This window comes from Gekko japonicus, unplaced genomic scaffold, assembly GCF_001447785.1.
Source record: "Gekko japonicus isolate JY-2015 unplaced genomic scaffold, Gekko_japonicus_V1.1 scaffold564, whole genome shotgun sequence".
Taxonomy (NCBI): Eukaryota; Metazoa; Chordata; class Lepidosauria; order Squamata; family Gekkonidae; genus Gekko; species Gekko japonicus.
This window is the reverse complement of record NW_015169792.1, coordinates 650783-665841: the sequence shown is the minus strand read 5'-3', so window position 1 is coordinate 665841 and position 15059 is coordinate 650783. Positions and strand designations below refer to the sequence as shown.

At 40.7% G+C, this 15059-nt stretch overlaps 1 protein-coding gene across 1 annotated transcript in view; it reads right to left on the bottom strand.

Annotated features, from left to right (window-relative positions):
• NR5A2 (nuclear receptor subfamily 5 group A member 2) overlaps positions 1-14330 on the bottom strand; it is a 158842-nt gene extending 144512 nt beyond the window's left edge. Inside the window, exons 1-3 of the mRNA XM_015417030.1 lie at positions 14212-14330; positions 12381-12522; positions 7389-8038 (exon numbers count right to left, since the gene is read on the bottom strand). Coding sequence (XP_015272516.1) covers positions 7389-8038; positions 12381-12522; positions 14212-14316 — 897 coding nt within the window. The 5' untranslated portion in view covers positions 14317-14330. The remainder of the gene's footprint in view (positions 1-7388; positions 8039-12380; positions 12523-14211) is intronic.
• Positions 14331-15059: the final 729 nt, after the last annotated feature.

The window sequence follows — 15059 nt, the reverse complement described above, 5'->3', positions numbered from 1 at the left end:
ACGAATCGGTTATTATACATTTGATCTCATGGGAGTGTTCTCCCTCAGGGCCTCTGAATGTAATTTACCATGTTGTACTTTTCACTTACAAGCAGGTTGTCTATAGTCTGGTGTGTAAAGCAATGTAATGAGACATTAAAATGCTGAGGCCAGATCACTTCAGATTGCAGGGGAGGAGAACCAGGCCTCCTTCCTGTTTAAAACTCTGTACAAACAGAAAACTCCTTACAAACAGAAAACTAACACAGCAGACCAAGTCTGGGTTAGAGATTTTCTCCCTGATGTGGTTGTTTTCTGTGCCGTCTGTCTGACTTTTTATCCAGCCAGCCAGAGAGCTCAGGGTGGCATAGATAGCTCTCTCCTCTTTATTTTATCCTCACAACAACCCTGTGAGGTGGGTTAGGCTGGGAGAGTATGAAAGTCTCAAAGTCACCCAGCATGCTTCAGTATAGTGTAGGACTTTGAACATATGTGTCCCACAGTGCTATCCTAAGCAGAGTTACACCCTTCTAAGCTCAATTGATGTAGAAGGATGTAACTTTGCTTAAGGAAAGCAGTACTCTAAACACTATACCACATGGCTCCCTGTTTTTTTCCCAATGCATGGGGCAACATTCAAACTGGTATCCCCCCACCTACAGCCTGAAGCACTACAGTCCATTCTCCTGCCATTTTCTCTCTCTTTCTGTTGCATGTATAGGCTCACCCTGAAACACCCTCCCAAGGCTTGGGGAGAGTCTTACCACCCTGCCATTTTCCAGAGAGGTTTCTGACACTGCATAGACGTCTGTCTTTACTGTTTAGAAGGGCAATAGAGATGAATTACTTCTCATGCCGTTCCACGTGATATGCTTCCATCTGGTAAATCATAATCTGCATTCACCAAATGTGTATTCATGACGTTTGTGAATGCAAGTGGAAGAGAGCCAGTTTTAAGACAAACGTGCATTCTAGGCTGGTTGGGCCCATCTTTCGGACAAGTATCCTGGTCTGTGAATGAGCTAGTGCTACATTGGTGCACATGATGTTCTGTATGCAGCCCCTCCCCTCTAATGCCTCAAGGGGTTTTTGCCTCTGGTTAGATAACCAGGAGACAGGTGCAAGCACACTGTGGGAGAGGCAATCAGGATTGCACATATCTCTATGCTGCGTTCAGTTCCATGGGTCCTCCCATTTTGGGGCAAGTGCTCTGTCAACACTGTCACCATACATTCCCTGTGCTCTAGCTTTTGTCATTTTTATGTTCTGATGCACAGGAAAAGCAGAAAATCTTCTCCATCCCTCCAAGCCCCAATTAAAGACCTTTTGTTCTTTCTTATCACTTGTTGTCCCTTGCTGCCCCTTAAAGCTATGCTGGATTGCCAGCAGCCCTGGAGAACAATGCCCAGCCCCCTTAATGTGTCGAAATGGGTAGCTGGACCTTTTCATGGCATGGAAGTAAATTGCATCACCTGGTAAATAACAACCTATTAAACCGCTGTTTAGAGTGGCAGGACATTGGGGGGTTTTCCCCTCCAGGCAGCAGGCCACCCTTCCCCGCTCAAAAGCTTTCTTCAAAACTTTTGGCTCAACCCCTGAATTATTGTCCCTAACCACAAAACAAAGTCTAATTCCATAGAAATGCATTTGCTTGCATCCACCTCTTCTTACCCTTGCCTCTTCCTATACCTGTCCTCCCTCTGCACTCTCTGCTGTCAAATTTCAGATTGCAATTTATTTATTTAAAACAAATGAATACATCTAACTATCACAATACATCCAGATTACTGCGTTACAACTGCCAGTCTAGAGCCAGTAGTCACAATGTCAGACTAGAGTCTGGGAGACCCTGGTTGCAGCCCCCACCCTGCCACGGCAGCTTGGCGGACAACTTTTAGCCAGTCACACAGCCTCAGCCTAACCTACCTCACACAATTGTTTTAAGGATAAACTGGAGAAGAGGAGAATGACGTAAACCACTTTGGGTCTTCTTTGGGGAGAATGGCAACATATAAATGATGAAAGTAGATAAATATACAGCATGAGATGGGAAAGGAGATCCATGTTTGGTACTCTAAGAGCTTTCCCTTTAAAAACAAACTAAAAAAAACAACCCTGATGCAAACCTGTTTAGCTGGCGTTTTAGTTATTCGGTACTGAACCAAACAGACCTGGAGATTGGCTCTTGTCTGAACATGACAGTCAAACATGGCAAGCTTGACTGTTGAACACCTTCACTATGTAATTGGTGACATCCCTAGTTCAAACCTGCACCATGCATATCCAAGAAAGAACCTGAGTGAAGCATTTGCCTAGAATGACCTCTAGAATAGCGGAAACCACATTTGAAAATACATGGTCAAGATTTTACAATTGGTATGAAGATTACTATAAGTAAATAATAAAGTATTAAAACCTGTTGAGGACCTTTAAAGTATGAACTTGATATGCTTTGCAGTTTTTATCTTTAATTGTATCTATAACGATCCAAGGTGGATTATATAACTTAAAATAATTAGGCATGAGCTTATATAATAGGTTTAACACGTGTACTTATCGAATTTCCCCCCCATGTATGTTTGTATGCTTATGATAATTTTTTTAACATAGAATAGAGCCCCCTAACCCTACTCTTCATGAGATATCATGCTACCATGTCTCCCTGTTGCTCTGTCCCTGGTGGAGGAGGGCAGTCTGGTCTCTAGCTGTCTCCAGATTTGGCCATGTTATGATCCCAGGTAGAGAACATTCCAACCTAGTGGAAAGTGACTCACTAACTTCCCTTCCATCTGGAACAATATCAGATTCCAAAAGAACACTGGTCCCAAGGGGAGCAGTGCAAGGTCTTGAACTCCAGCAGGAGAAGGGAGGGGATTCCAACTCAAATGACTATCAGGAACCCCACAGAGAACTGAATATTGCCTATTTGGGGCTGGAAGCCATGTTGGGTGAGTGAGAGGCAGAACTTCTGTTGTTCCAGAAGAAATGCTGAATCCGAAGTCTTCTGTTTGCTTTCTGAAGGAGAATGGGGAATAGAAAGAAGTAACAAATTCCTGAAAATCCTCCCCAGGAATTAATGGGCTGGCCAGGAGGGTATATTCCAGCCCAGAATATACCCTCCTCTTGAGATTATGTTCTTACAGTGTAAAGAGGAGACAGCCTGGTGCAAAGATTTCACTGGCCAAAGAGACTTAGTGGGAGGTGCTGTCCACACTGTATCTCAGGTGATAGCCCTTCCCTGAGGCAGTCTTTATTGAGTGCACTTGGAATGGTGGCTTAGTTCCCTGTCAAGCAAGCATGGGATCTTCCCTTTTTACAAGCATGGTGGTGGTGGGGGGAACATTTGGCTTTCTGTTTAAAAACAGGAAACAAAAAAATAATGTTCTTGAGAACACAGACTTAGTTGTCTCCCTTTAGTTTCAGTTAAGTAGGAGTAGAAGATTGCTGATCCTGGTACAGTTCATAGTCTGAAAAGTCCATTAGATTCCTAAGGATTGTTGTGTACATGCCTTCAGAAACTGGGCTCATAATTACTCCAGAATTATATGAATAACTTGTATATTATCCTGTAGAAGCAGAGTTGGGTTGTGTGACTAATAGGGGACAATGGGAGACACAAAAATTAAGAGGTGTCAGGCTTATAGATTTCACCCAGAACGCCGTACCTTTCCTCTCATAAGTGAACACTAGGTCGAGGGAGTGGGAATTTATTGCACAGACATAATTTGAACCATGGATCTTCCAAATCAGAGTTATACTTTAACAGCTCTTGGGTAGCACATCAACAATCAAGGGCAGACATTAAAGTGTGAAGTGAGCAGAAAGCGCTCAACATTTTTCTTTGCTACCTTGAGAGTAAAACACAGAGCTTGTGGAGACAACCAAAACCACTCTAAAACAAGCTTTCTCACCCTGTAGTGGAGTGGCCATTTGTGTCACCTTGCCAGAAAAGTTTTACCACAGATTATGTTCAGACAAAATAGCATTCTGTTATCACGCAGAGACTATCAATAAAGTATACCGTGCTTTTAGAAACCATGGTAACATCCTCTTTGTGTTCCTAAAAAGTATGTAAAACTCCCCAGCACATATTTTTGAGGTATATAATGTATAGTTCCATATATTATACATGAGGGGTGTCTTTTTATTAGGATTTTCAAATAAAGATATTGTAGATGATCAATCATTTTTAACTGATTCATCAAATAATGAAGTGTATTTAGCTCAATTTGCCTCGTACTAAAATCTCCATACAGAACCCTGTTGAGATCCTGAAGAAAATGTAACTTAACACTTAATAAATGAAGTGACCATATTGTGAGACTTTACTATTTGCTTTCTCATTTCTAGCATTACACAGTAACACACAAAAACCAAAAATAGCCTTTAAAATAAACAAGGGTGCCCTTTACTTGCTACTGCACCAATTAAAATTTGCTCTGATGGATTAAAATGAATGCACTGTCAATTAACTATCTGCAGCTTTAGTTAGTTAATGTGCCATTTAAACCAGTGGAAGGTTGCAGCCTTACTTTCTATTGACAAAAATAGAAACTTCATGGAGAATGAACATTTGTAGTAAAGCATTAACATATTTCTTATATTTTCAAGGAATTGTATGATCTTTAGTGTAGATATAGAGAGCTGTATAATATATGTATGCTGAGAGACTCTCCTGTTATACAGAGAAAGTAAAGGGAACAGAAAACACCTTAGGCATGGGGACAATGCAGAGTAGAGGCAGAACAGAACAGACAAAGATCTTGTACAGTTTGCTGGAGCCAACAGTCCTCTACGTATCAATTAATTTAATTAACAAATCAATCAATTAATTAACATACGGCAGTGGGTGTAGTATAGCCAGGAGAGCCAAAGACCGTCTGACAGCCTGAAACTCTAGCTCTTTTTGTGGTCAGCTAGGGTTTGGGGGGGGGGGCAGAGAAAACTGTGACTGGCTCAAGGTCACCCAGCTGGCTTCATGTGAAGGAGTGGAGGTTCGAACCCGGCTCTCCAGATTAGAGTCCGGCACTCTTAACCACTACACCAAACTGGCTCTCCCCTCTTCCCACATTACACATGTTGAGATCAACTTGCTTAGAGGAGAAGTGAGCACAAGTGCATTGCGCATCCCTTCCATCTGGCTCAGGAACAATGTTCCCTCTAAGTTGTGGAGTCTTGTGAGCAAAAATTCTACTTTGTGAGTTACTGGCATTAAAGTTGTGAGCAAACGATTTTGGCTACTGCGTAAATTAGTTTGCTCTGGAGCCATCCTTCCTGAGCTAAGACACAAATGTGTGAGCTGGAGGCTAAAAAACTGTGAGCTAGCTCACACTAACTCAGCTTAGAGGGAACACTGCTCAGGAAGTCTATGTATGTAGGAAATGTACATTCCCTATTGTAAGAGCCCTTTTTAGTGGTTACGATTTTGCATTCCTTCCTTGTAGATGAGGAGAGTACCCTACGCATGATCTTCTCAATAGATGTGGTCATTATTAGGTGTGAACAGGGAAACAAGCATATTTTCCAGCTTTCATACATGTCCACAGAAGACCAGATTACATGTGTGGTAAAATGGGGCAAGTTGGTAGTTGCCTTACAAATGGATGTTTGAGCCCTGTATACATATTACACTGAATGAGGGGATGGGATTTTGCAATGGTACCACTTTAAACAGCAGCGAGGTCTTATTTTTGAATACTTCCCATGTTAAAAAACCCCAAAACCTAAACATCTGTATGGAATAATCTAGCTAAGAAAAAGTTATAACGTATCCCTCTACCCTGATGTGCTGCAATGTTACATGCATGGGAATTCTTTATGCATTCAGAATTCTAGTCTCCCACCCATAGTCTGAAGCAGTACAATCCAGAATGAATCCCCACAAATTTACCACCTTAATCTCCGTAATATGTACAACATCTTTGGGGAATTCTGTGACAATTAGGGGAAGCGTGGTTGAATATGCCTATAGGTGATAAATAACAATGCACTAAAAGATCCATATTACTTATGTGTTGGCTGTCTGGGTGTGCTCAAAAGTGTGTTGCACAGTTTAGACAAATGGGCCTCATCCTACACTTCTCCCCACAAAGAGTGGATCCTTCTGCTGGTGCAAAGAACCTTGCTCTGGCAGTAAAGACGCATTCTGCCTATGGAGGTCTCCTTGTAACAGAAGAAGGATCTGCTGTTAGAGAAACAGTTCTCAGGATTCCACTCAATGCCTTTTCCTTCATGTCTTACTAATGGTCACAGCTTCACTGCCCTCTTCCTCCCCCTTGACATACCCTACAGACAGGGCCCAAGCATGATTTCTCCTCCCCCACACAATCCCGTTGTACCCATTCAAGTTCATGTGTCATTAAATTAAAATTTCCATCTTAATTCTGAAATGACATAAATAGTTGACACCATGGTAACAGACTCTCAGCCTAGGGCAGGTCCTCCAGGACTCTCAGGATTCACTAAGTCATACCCATTTCCAACTCCACCCATTGCTATGGTTGGACCTGCTCATAGTAATGTTTTGGAACAGAAGACTTCTAGGATCAAAAGAGCTCTAAAAGTCGCTTGATCTGGGACAGGATATGTTGTACCTAAGAAGTCTGACAGATACTTGTCCACCCTTTCAACGAAAGCTTCCAAGGAAGGGCATTTTACAGCTCAAGGCAGCCTCTTCCATTGAAGACTGACTCTTACAGTGCTTGTTTTTCTCCTAATGCTTAAGTGAGTTTGCCTTCCTGGTATTTAAACCTATTGTTCCTTGTCCTATCATGAGAGAAACTAGGAAAAATAGCTCTATTTTCCTTTCTTCTTTCTAGCATCCTTTAAAGCTGTCATCACAGCCCACAGCCAATGTTATGCTTCTCTACAGGCTGGAAATATCCAGTTCCTTTGGGTTTTCCTCACATGATTCCACCCCTGAGCTATGGTCTCAGAATACGTAGCTTGGGCAACCTTGCCCTAACTGGTCAACAAGTCAAGGCCAGTTGCTGATTTTTGCAGGGTCTTCATAGGCCTTCTTTCCCAGCATCCTCCAAAAGGTTTCAGGAATTTAACTCTAGGTCTCTTGGTACATAAGCAATAACACCCCCCCACACACACACACACACAATAACTCATATATGTTAGGTACAGCCTCTTCCCTTGAGAGGTCAAAGGCATCTTGATGAAGACCCCCTGGAATCTATGCCAATGATTCAAACCAAAATAAGAAAACTTAATTCAGAACAGTACAAATCCAGAGTCAGATACATGCATTTGGACAGCCTGTGACATGTGTAAACATTCTTTGGATGATAAACTGACATTTGACTGAAGAATGGATGTTGGACAAAGTTACAACCTATAATTTCTTACTCCCAAACTAGATTGTTTCACTGTCACATAATTAGAAAAACCATAGAACGTACCTTAAGTTCTCTGAAGAAAATGCTACTCCTGGCCCACTCGACAATCGAGAAAAGGGTTTGGTCAGCCATTTTGCACATAAGCCCAAAGGTATTGAGCTTTTCGTGTTTGCTTCTGTTGGCTTGCTCTTGCTGCAAGTATGCCATGATCTTAGCCTGGACCTGCGGCTCGTCTGGCTCACACTTCAAGAGTTCCAATATCAGGTGAGGAATACTTGCTGGCGAGCTTGTCTGATGATAACCATCCATGTATGAGTAGCCCATTATTGACTCTGGGGAGCTAGTGTAAGGGTCAGGGTACTCAGACTTAATAGCACGGCTTGGAAAGTGACCGTAGGTCTGGTACCCTTGTAGGCTACCATGTGGTGGCATTGTCATGCTAATTGGAGAGGTTACAAAGGGACTTCTGTCATAGTCTGTGGGAGGCAAGGCTGTATGGTTCAGAGGTAGGCCTTTGGAGGCAGAGTGGATATTCTGGATTGCAGAGGATATTGTTAGGTCAGTGGGCATCGCTTGGATCACCTGAGTCATGGCTTCCAACTTGAGTCCATTTGCTCGGATGAGGGCTTTCTTTTGCTGCTTCAGTGCCCGGTCCCGCTTGTACATTGGTCCAAATTTGTTTCGGCCCCCACGCATTCGGTCAGCTCTTACTGCTGTGGAAAGTGGAGGGAGGAAATGGTAGGTGTTCAGTTACAAGTTTTTAAACAACATTTACTTGAAAGTATTTACATATATACCATCAAGTCACAACTGACTTATGGGCTTTCAGGATGTGAGAAGCAGAGGTGGTTTGTCACTGCCATCCTCTACAAAGTCTTCCTTGGCAGTCCCCCATCCAAGCATCAACCCTACTGCTCCCAAGATCTGACAAGGTGGGACTATACAATACAATTCCACGTCCCACTGAAAAGTAGGAATGTAGATATATTTTGAACAGTAATTGCCTTGAGGCAGGTCCTGACTTTTTGCTTATCATGCTATTTAAAGCTCATTGTGGGTAAATAAATAGTAAATCACCCTATTTACTCGTTTGATCAAAATATATTCAGTGTTCCAAAAGGAAGGGAGGAAAAAATTCAATGGAAGTGATCTGGGCCAAATTAAGAACCCTCATTAGCTTCAGTGTTGAAATCAATGGGACTCAAAGGTGCTTAACTTCAACAGGTTGGTGCCCATCCCTTGGAAGAACTGGATATCAAAATGTTGGTGATCTTTATCCCATTATGGAACTCAGCCAACTGGATGGATGCCATTGAGAGGCACTCCTAAGTTTTCAAACCTTTCGTCACGTATGTGGCTCAGAAGCTCACACTGTGAGGGGAAAAAAAATAACAGCTGTGGTGCAAGCAGCTCCCTTTTGTTTATTTCAGTCACAACTAGAGCTTGGGTTCTCTGGAGATATTTCCCCAGGTTTAGTTGTACATGTTGAAAGAGCCTGTGTTTTCCTGTCACTTACACCAGCAATGAACGGATCTGGCAACTTGCTGATGCTGTTCAGCTTGCAACAGCACCAGGATTAGAGAGAAGTCAAGCAAACCCATCCCAACAGCTGTCTGGAGGGGGGGGTCTGTAGTGGCAGTCTCTATCACACAGCACTGTTGTCTCCACCACATAGTTTGAATGGAGCAGCCGGAGGGTCTCACCAATCCTTCCCTCCCCAATGGCAATTATATAGCAAGAAGGGTCTTTGACAGCTTGGTGACACGCTGCGATGGCTGGGGGTTAGATCCCTAAGCTTTTTATCTTTAGGATTAGCGTGCCATTAAAAATGTATTAGGAGTGCTAGGGACACAGAGGACCGTATATTATCATAAAGACGTTAACTATTAATGATTTTGGCCTAAACTCTAATTTATGGACTAGGATTTAAGACCATGTATCACAATCAAGGAAACACGCACATAAATGTCACAGGCATTTACGATTATGAGAGCATGCGTTTCTTCCCGTTCTGCTGATAACAAAAGGGAAGTTGGGTTATGTGACAACACCATAAGGGGAGTAAGATAGGAACTTTTTATTGAACAGGGATTGTTGAAATATACCAATCATGCCCCATTGCAGGCAACTCAAAACATGAGATGGAAGATTTGTTAATTTAACTCAGTGATATACCACTTATTTGTTTCCAACCATTGCAATGTTCTCTGTCCTTAAACACCACTCATCAATTTCTGATCATTGTACTTTTGGGAAACTGGACACCTTGGTCCTGCCATTCTGTGAAATTCTTTGTATGTTCTATTTGCACTTTCCAGGAAAATTGGTGTTAAGTTTGTGATGACTACTCATCCAAAGATGCAATGTCTTTTCAGCTTTTCAATCTCACCCCTCGTAAAAACAATTCTGGAGGCTCCTCCAGACCAGCGCCTGTATGGCTTTGTATGTGCATGATGCTTTGCTCATGGATTCCAGATACTGGCATCTATGCCTTTCTAAAATCATCAGCATTCCAAAGAACCAATTATATTCACAAGGAAGAACTTGGCTTGTGTGTTTTTTTTAACATGGCATTCCGTAGATGGCAGAAAAAAGCCAGGCTTACCAGTAGGATGCACAGGCAATCAAACTGGTGTATGTGCATGTAAATAAATGACCAGCCCAATAGTTAAATATAGCAGCTGGACTGAGAGTAGTAGTAGGTCCTCCCTCTTCATGCTAACGCCAGAGCATTTGCAGTGGAGAATAAGCAGATGGGAAAGGATAGTTTTCTTTCTCTATTTGCTGATTTCCCCCTGCAAATCCCTTTCTCCTGGCTGATTTCAATTCTGTCCCCCCAGCAGGACTGAGAAACTGAAGCAAATATGACCAGAGGAGAAAGACATGCTTACCCTTTCCTTCTGCCCACCAATCCTTTCCTGCAAGTTTCCTGCATTCACATTGCCTTAGAAAACCCAGGTTTGCTTTGATAACTTCTACTTCCACCCTGATATAGCTGGTAGTATACAGTCTTCAGTGCTTCCGTCTATGGACTTCAGTGAAACATTCTAAATATGGATTCTAAAGATGCTGGAATATCTGACCTGAGGACTGCAATCTGCATGTACTATGCTGTGGATCCATTTATAGGGAAATTAAACTCTCTACCAGTGAAAGAATTTTAGTTGATTATTTTCCATTGGCTGAGCAATTGGTTAGTTCATCGACTATGTATAAATAAGTCTGCACATTACCCAAACACCAATATGGGTATCTTTTTGAGACATATGAAGCAAAATGTGAGATCGTTTACAATCTGATGCAAAAGCGCACACACACACACACACACCACCATTCAACATTAGAAACAGAAACACTTCAGGCTTGTTTTACATCCTCTTTTGCAGGAACAACTGAGAACTCAATAGCCTCAGCAATTAACAACTGTAGCTTTAACTGCTTAAAAGATGACCTCACTAACCAGTCAACTAAATCTTTAGTTTATAAACCTACTGATTAAAGCTTGCAGACTTTTTTTGGGGGGGGGGGGAATTTCTCTTACTAAAATGCAAAGATTTGTGCCTAACCCAACTTTAAAATTTGCAAAACTAGAAGTAATTTAAAAAGGTATAAGCACTGATACATATTCTACATTTGAAATCAACCTTGGGATCTGCCATAAAATAAACCCAGCCTCATGCACCTAAATTCAAACGTATGGGGACAGAGATTTCTTTGAATTTGAATCCCATCATTGATACTGGCAAACCTGTAAACCAACAAACAATTCTGTACTGCATTACTCAACACAAACGAAAGATCAAGAGAGAACCAAATGCCTCTGGACAGTATAAAGGGCTGCACAAAATATGGTTTAAAAGATGGGCTAACATTAAAAATCTAGCATTGCTGATTTTCTCTTTTGGGCCATTGTATAGCTTATAAAATGTTTTCAGATTTTTTAAACAGCAAGATCTTTTGTTACCGGTTTTTAAATTATTTTTAAATTTTTCGTGAATTTCCTGAATTTTCATGTTGAGCCAACTTTTGCTTCCCACTGAAATTGATATCTGTTCATCTATTATAATGGATATTTCTATGAATAACAGAATGCCAGTGCAATACGATGCAAGCTGATCATGCATTGGTGACCCTAGCCAAATGACCATTGACCATTGGCACAATCTGATGTGCCTCTTCTCCCTCTTCATCCTCTGTGCTGGCATCGAGGAGGAGATCGAGGGTTCTCTTTGATAGTTAGAGCTTAGAACACTCCCAGTACAGTGAATTATTATAATACAGGAATAATACAGGAGACTATACTAAACAGGAAAATCAAAAATTATTATAATACAGTGGACTCTTTAGAATATACTAAATAGTATAGTAAACAGTACATTAAAGTTTAAAATATAATCTAAACTATATTAAAACCTAAAATCCACTAGAGATTTTTTTTAAAAAAATTACGTGTGTTTTCAGAAATGTGTGGTGTGGGGGGAGAGACTTGCAGTCCCTCTCTGTTAAATGCCAGTCATACTTTCAGTGATGATTTAGTTAATTATAAGCCCAGTTGCACAATCGTGCTGTGCAGGGGATTCCATTGATAACTAAGAGCGGCCCAATGTTCATGGGAGAAATATCCAATATGCTAGACCTCCACTGCTGTGTTTTGCATTTAATGCTTTGAGATGCACCTTGGTGGTTGCTGGAGATACAGTGATCAACGCTTTCCTAAATAATTTACTAGTTATCGGTTGATTTAATTCTGCTCTTTTATAGAATCAATTGTGTTTGTTCAAGCATTGTTAGCTGGTGTGTTCTATGTTCTTCTGATGGATACATTTAAACTGCCTTCCAAAGACTATAGGGGTCAACATTCTGAATGAAATTTGTACCACATGGAACCATGATCGCCAATGGTTATGACAAACCATATGGACTACATATAACCTTAATAAATAGATATATTGATATGTGTAACCTTGGTATAAAGGCCATAGTTGCAACAATTTAATGACAGATTATTCATAATGATGCATTATCTGAATGTGCAAGAGTAAGTGCATGCCTTACCTTCCAGCTTCATCCCAACACTTAGACATTTCTGAAATCGACAATATGGGCAACGCTTCCTCTGGGTTTTATCAATCTGGCAGCTTTGATTTTCTATGCACGTGTACCTTTTGTTGTTCTGGACTGTTCGTTTAAAAAAGCCCTGTGGAAGAGATGCATCACGTTTACCCATTTTGCTCTGATGGCTGGTTCCTGTATCTTATTGCAGATGCAGAAAACATGTGCCAACTCTACCTCCCTACATTCCCTTTGCCAATCGCGCACTTACAGAATGGCCAGCTTGATTTCAGATTTCTTCATGCAGTCCCTTAGAGGAAACCACTAGGCCACAGGGTGAGGAAGAAAGTTTGCTGGTGCTAGTCTGCATTGGTATTGATTTATGTCAAAACCCTTGGCCAGATGTCCTTATTACATCCTGAGCAATCAGAGTGTAACAGTCTATGAATGGACCCGTTTGGAGGGGGGGGGCAATTCTATAATATTTTAAAAGTGAATGATTTTTTAAAATGACATTTTGAATGATTTGGTGAAGAACTGAAAAAAGATCCTTTACAAGATATAGAAGAATTGTCATGTATGCCCACCTGTCTGATGAGACTTAACCCCTTAGTCCTCAATCACAATGGAAACATTTATCCTTTGTTATCATGGCCTATCTTCAGTCTACTAGTTTCCTACCTTTCTTGTCCTACTTTCCCTAAATTTCCTCTTGCCCCCCCCAATCTAAGCATAGATTGTAAGTTCCTTGGGCAGGTACCTCTTTTTGTGTGTGTGTGTGTGTGTGTATTTCTTTGTAAAGCATGTAAACTGATGGCACTATTACTATAATAACAATGCTAAAAACCATGCACCGTATCAGAACAGATATATTTCCTAGTGTCTTTATGGTTCACATAGAAACATTATACATTTAAGTTACTGCCCTTTGGGAGTAAGTCATTGAACTGCATGGTAGATTCTTCCAAGTACATAGGGACAGGCTATTATTATATAATTAATCCCCTCCACATAGTCCTAAATTCCTGTGTTTGTGACTCAGTAAAAATGCTTTAAACTATATTGCTTTGGTGTAGAGAAGTATACAGTCTGTTCCTCAAACTATTTCAAAATCGCCACAATATTCACAAAGACTATACTTTTACACACCCTTTCTCAATTTTCCAATTATTTATTTCAGACTAAAAGAGACACCTTCCTTCAATAGCTGTCTATAAGGGATCACCCAATAATTTGGAGCCCCCAGAGCTTTCAGGTTAAAATAAAACACATGTGCAAATATATTTCTCATAGTGATATGTGGTTGTTTTTTTTAAAAAAATCATTTAATTGATTTCCACTTGATTGTCCTCCAAATAAATAGTGACATAAAATACCGTTGAGGGGGAGAGGGAGTAGAAGCTCACAACTGAAATTTACATTTTCATCCTGAAAGATGAAAATCTGAAACAGTTGCCTTCAATACTGTAGCCCTGAAATTTATCAGGAACATGATACAGGAACAATAATACTCAATGTATATAAATCAACTAAAATCAATATTGAGGACAGCTGGGAATGAAAGCCCCTTTACAACTACATCACTTCACGACAACCAAATATTTAAAGGCAGTAAATATAGCCACCCTATCTACAGAACACCCCAGTGAGTTTGATTGGTGAAAAGAAAGACATTTGCTCCTCTTTGGAAAACTTGTGCCTCCCCAGAAGGAACTTCATGCATTCTGACAATATTCCAACTCCTTAAAAAGAGTCAAAAACTCTTTTTTCCCTTTTGTAGTTTAGTTTTGTATTTTAGATTTCCCCCCCTTCAATAAAAGAAATGGTACAAAACCTTGCAGCTTTCACAGGTAAGAAGTCCATAGTGATACCCAGAGACTTTATCTCCACATACTGGACACAATTCCTCAAGATCTTCATCATAGGAGTAATTCACCATTTTAAACTGAGACACTGCAGAAGTAGAACAAACAACATGCATTGAGAATTTATCCAAACTGTTCAAACATCTCCATGGCTTCAAACCTGCATTCATAATTTGAGCAGGGAAACAATTCTTACTTTCCGATGATCTTTAAATACTCAGACTGATTTAAAAACAAAAACAAAAAACAAATGGATTTTTTAAAAAATTAACAAATAACCCAAAGTATAACTTTTCCATGTTCATCTTAAGAAATGTAAGTAAGCCAGCACTCTAAAAAAAAATGCATTCAGGTTGCTTTTCTAAAAATTCAACAATTCCATTTACCAATGATTAGATGCCCAACGCAATCCTATCCATGTCCCAGAAAGCTCCACTAAAGTTCAGTGGAACAATCGTGCATAAATGTGTCCAGGGCTGCAGCCTGAGATCCCCGAAATTATTAATCAAAAACAAATGTTCTTTGAAAATGCAAGTTGCTCTTTGCAGTTTGGAAAAGCAAAGACTCCTTGCTCAAGTGGGAAAGTTAACTTTTGTCTCAGTTTCCAAACTTCTCTTTTAGAACTGTTGCTTTGCTAGATTTACCTACACTTCCTTTCAGACCTATAAAATCAGCTGCCGAGTTGGAAAGTAGTTAAAAGTTAAAAAACCCGAGGCTTTAAACGACCCCCCCCCCCAGTTTTCCGACCACTTGCTTGTTCCTGACGCCCTAAGAGTGAGTTCAAAACACTGCAAGAGTTTGCAGCGCTGGATTTTTC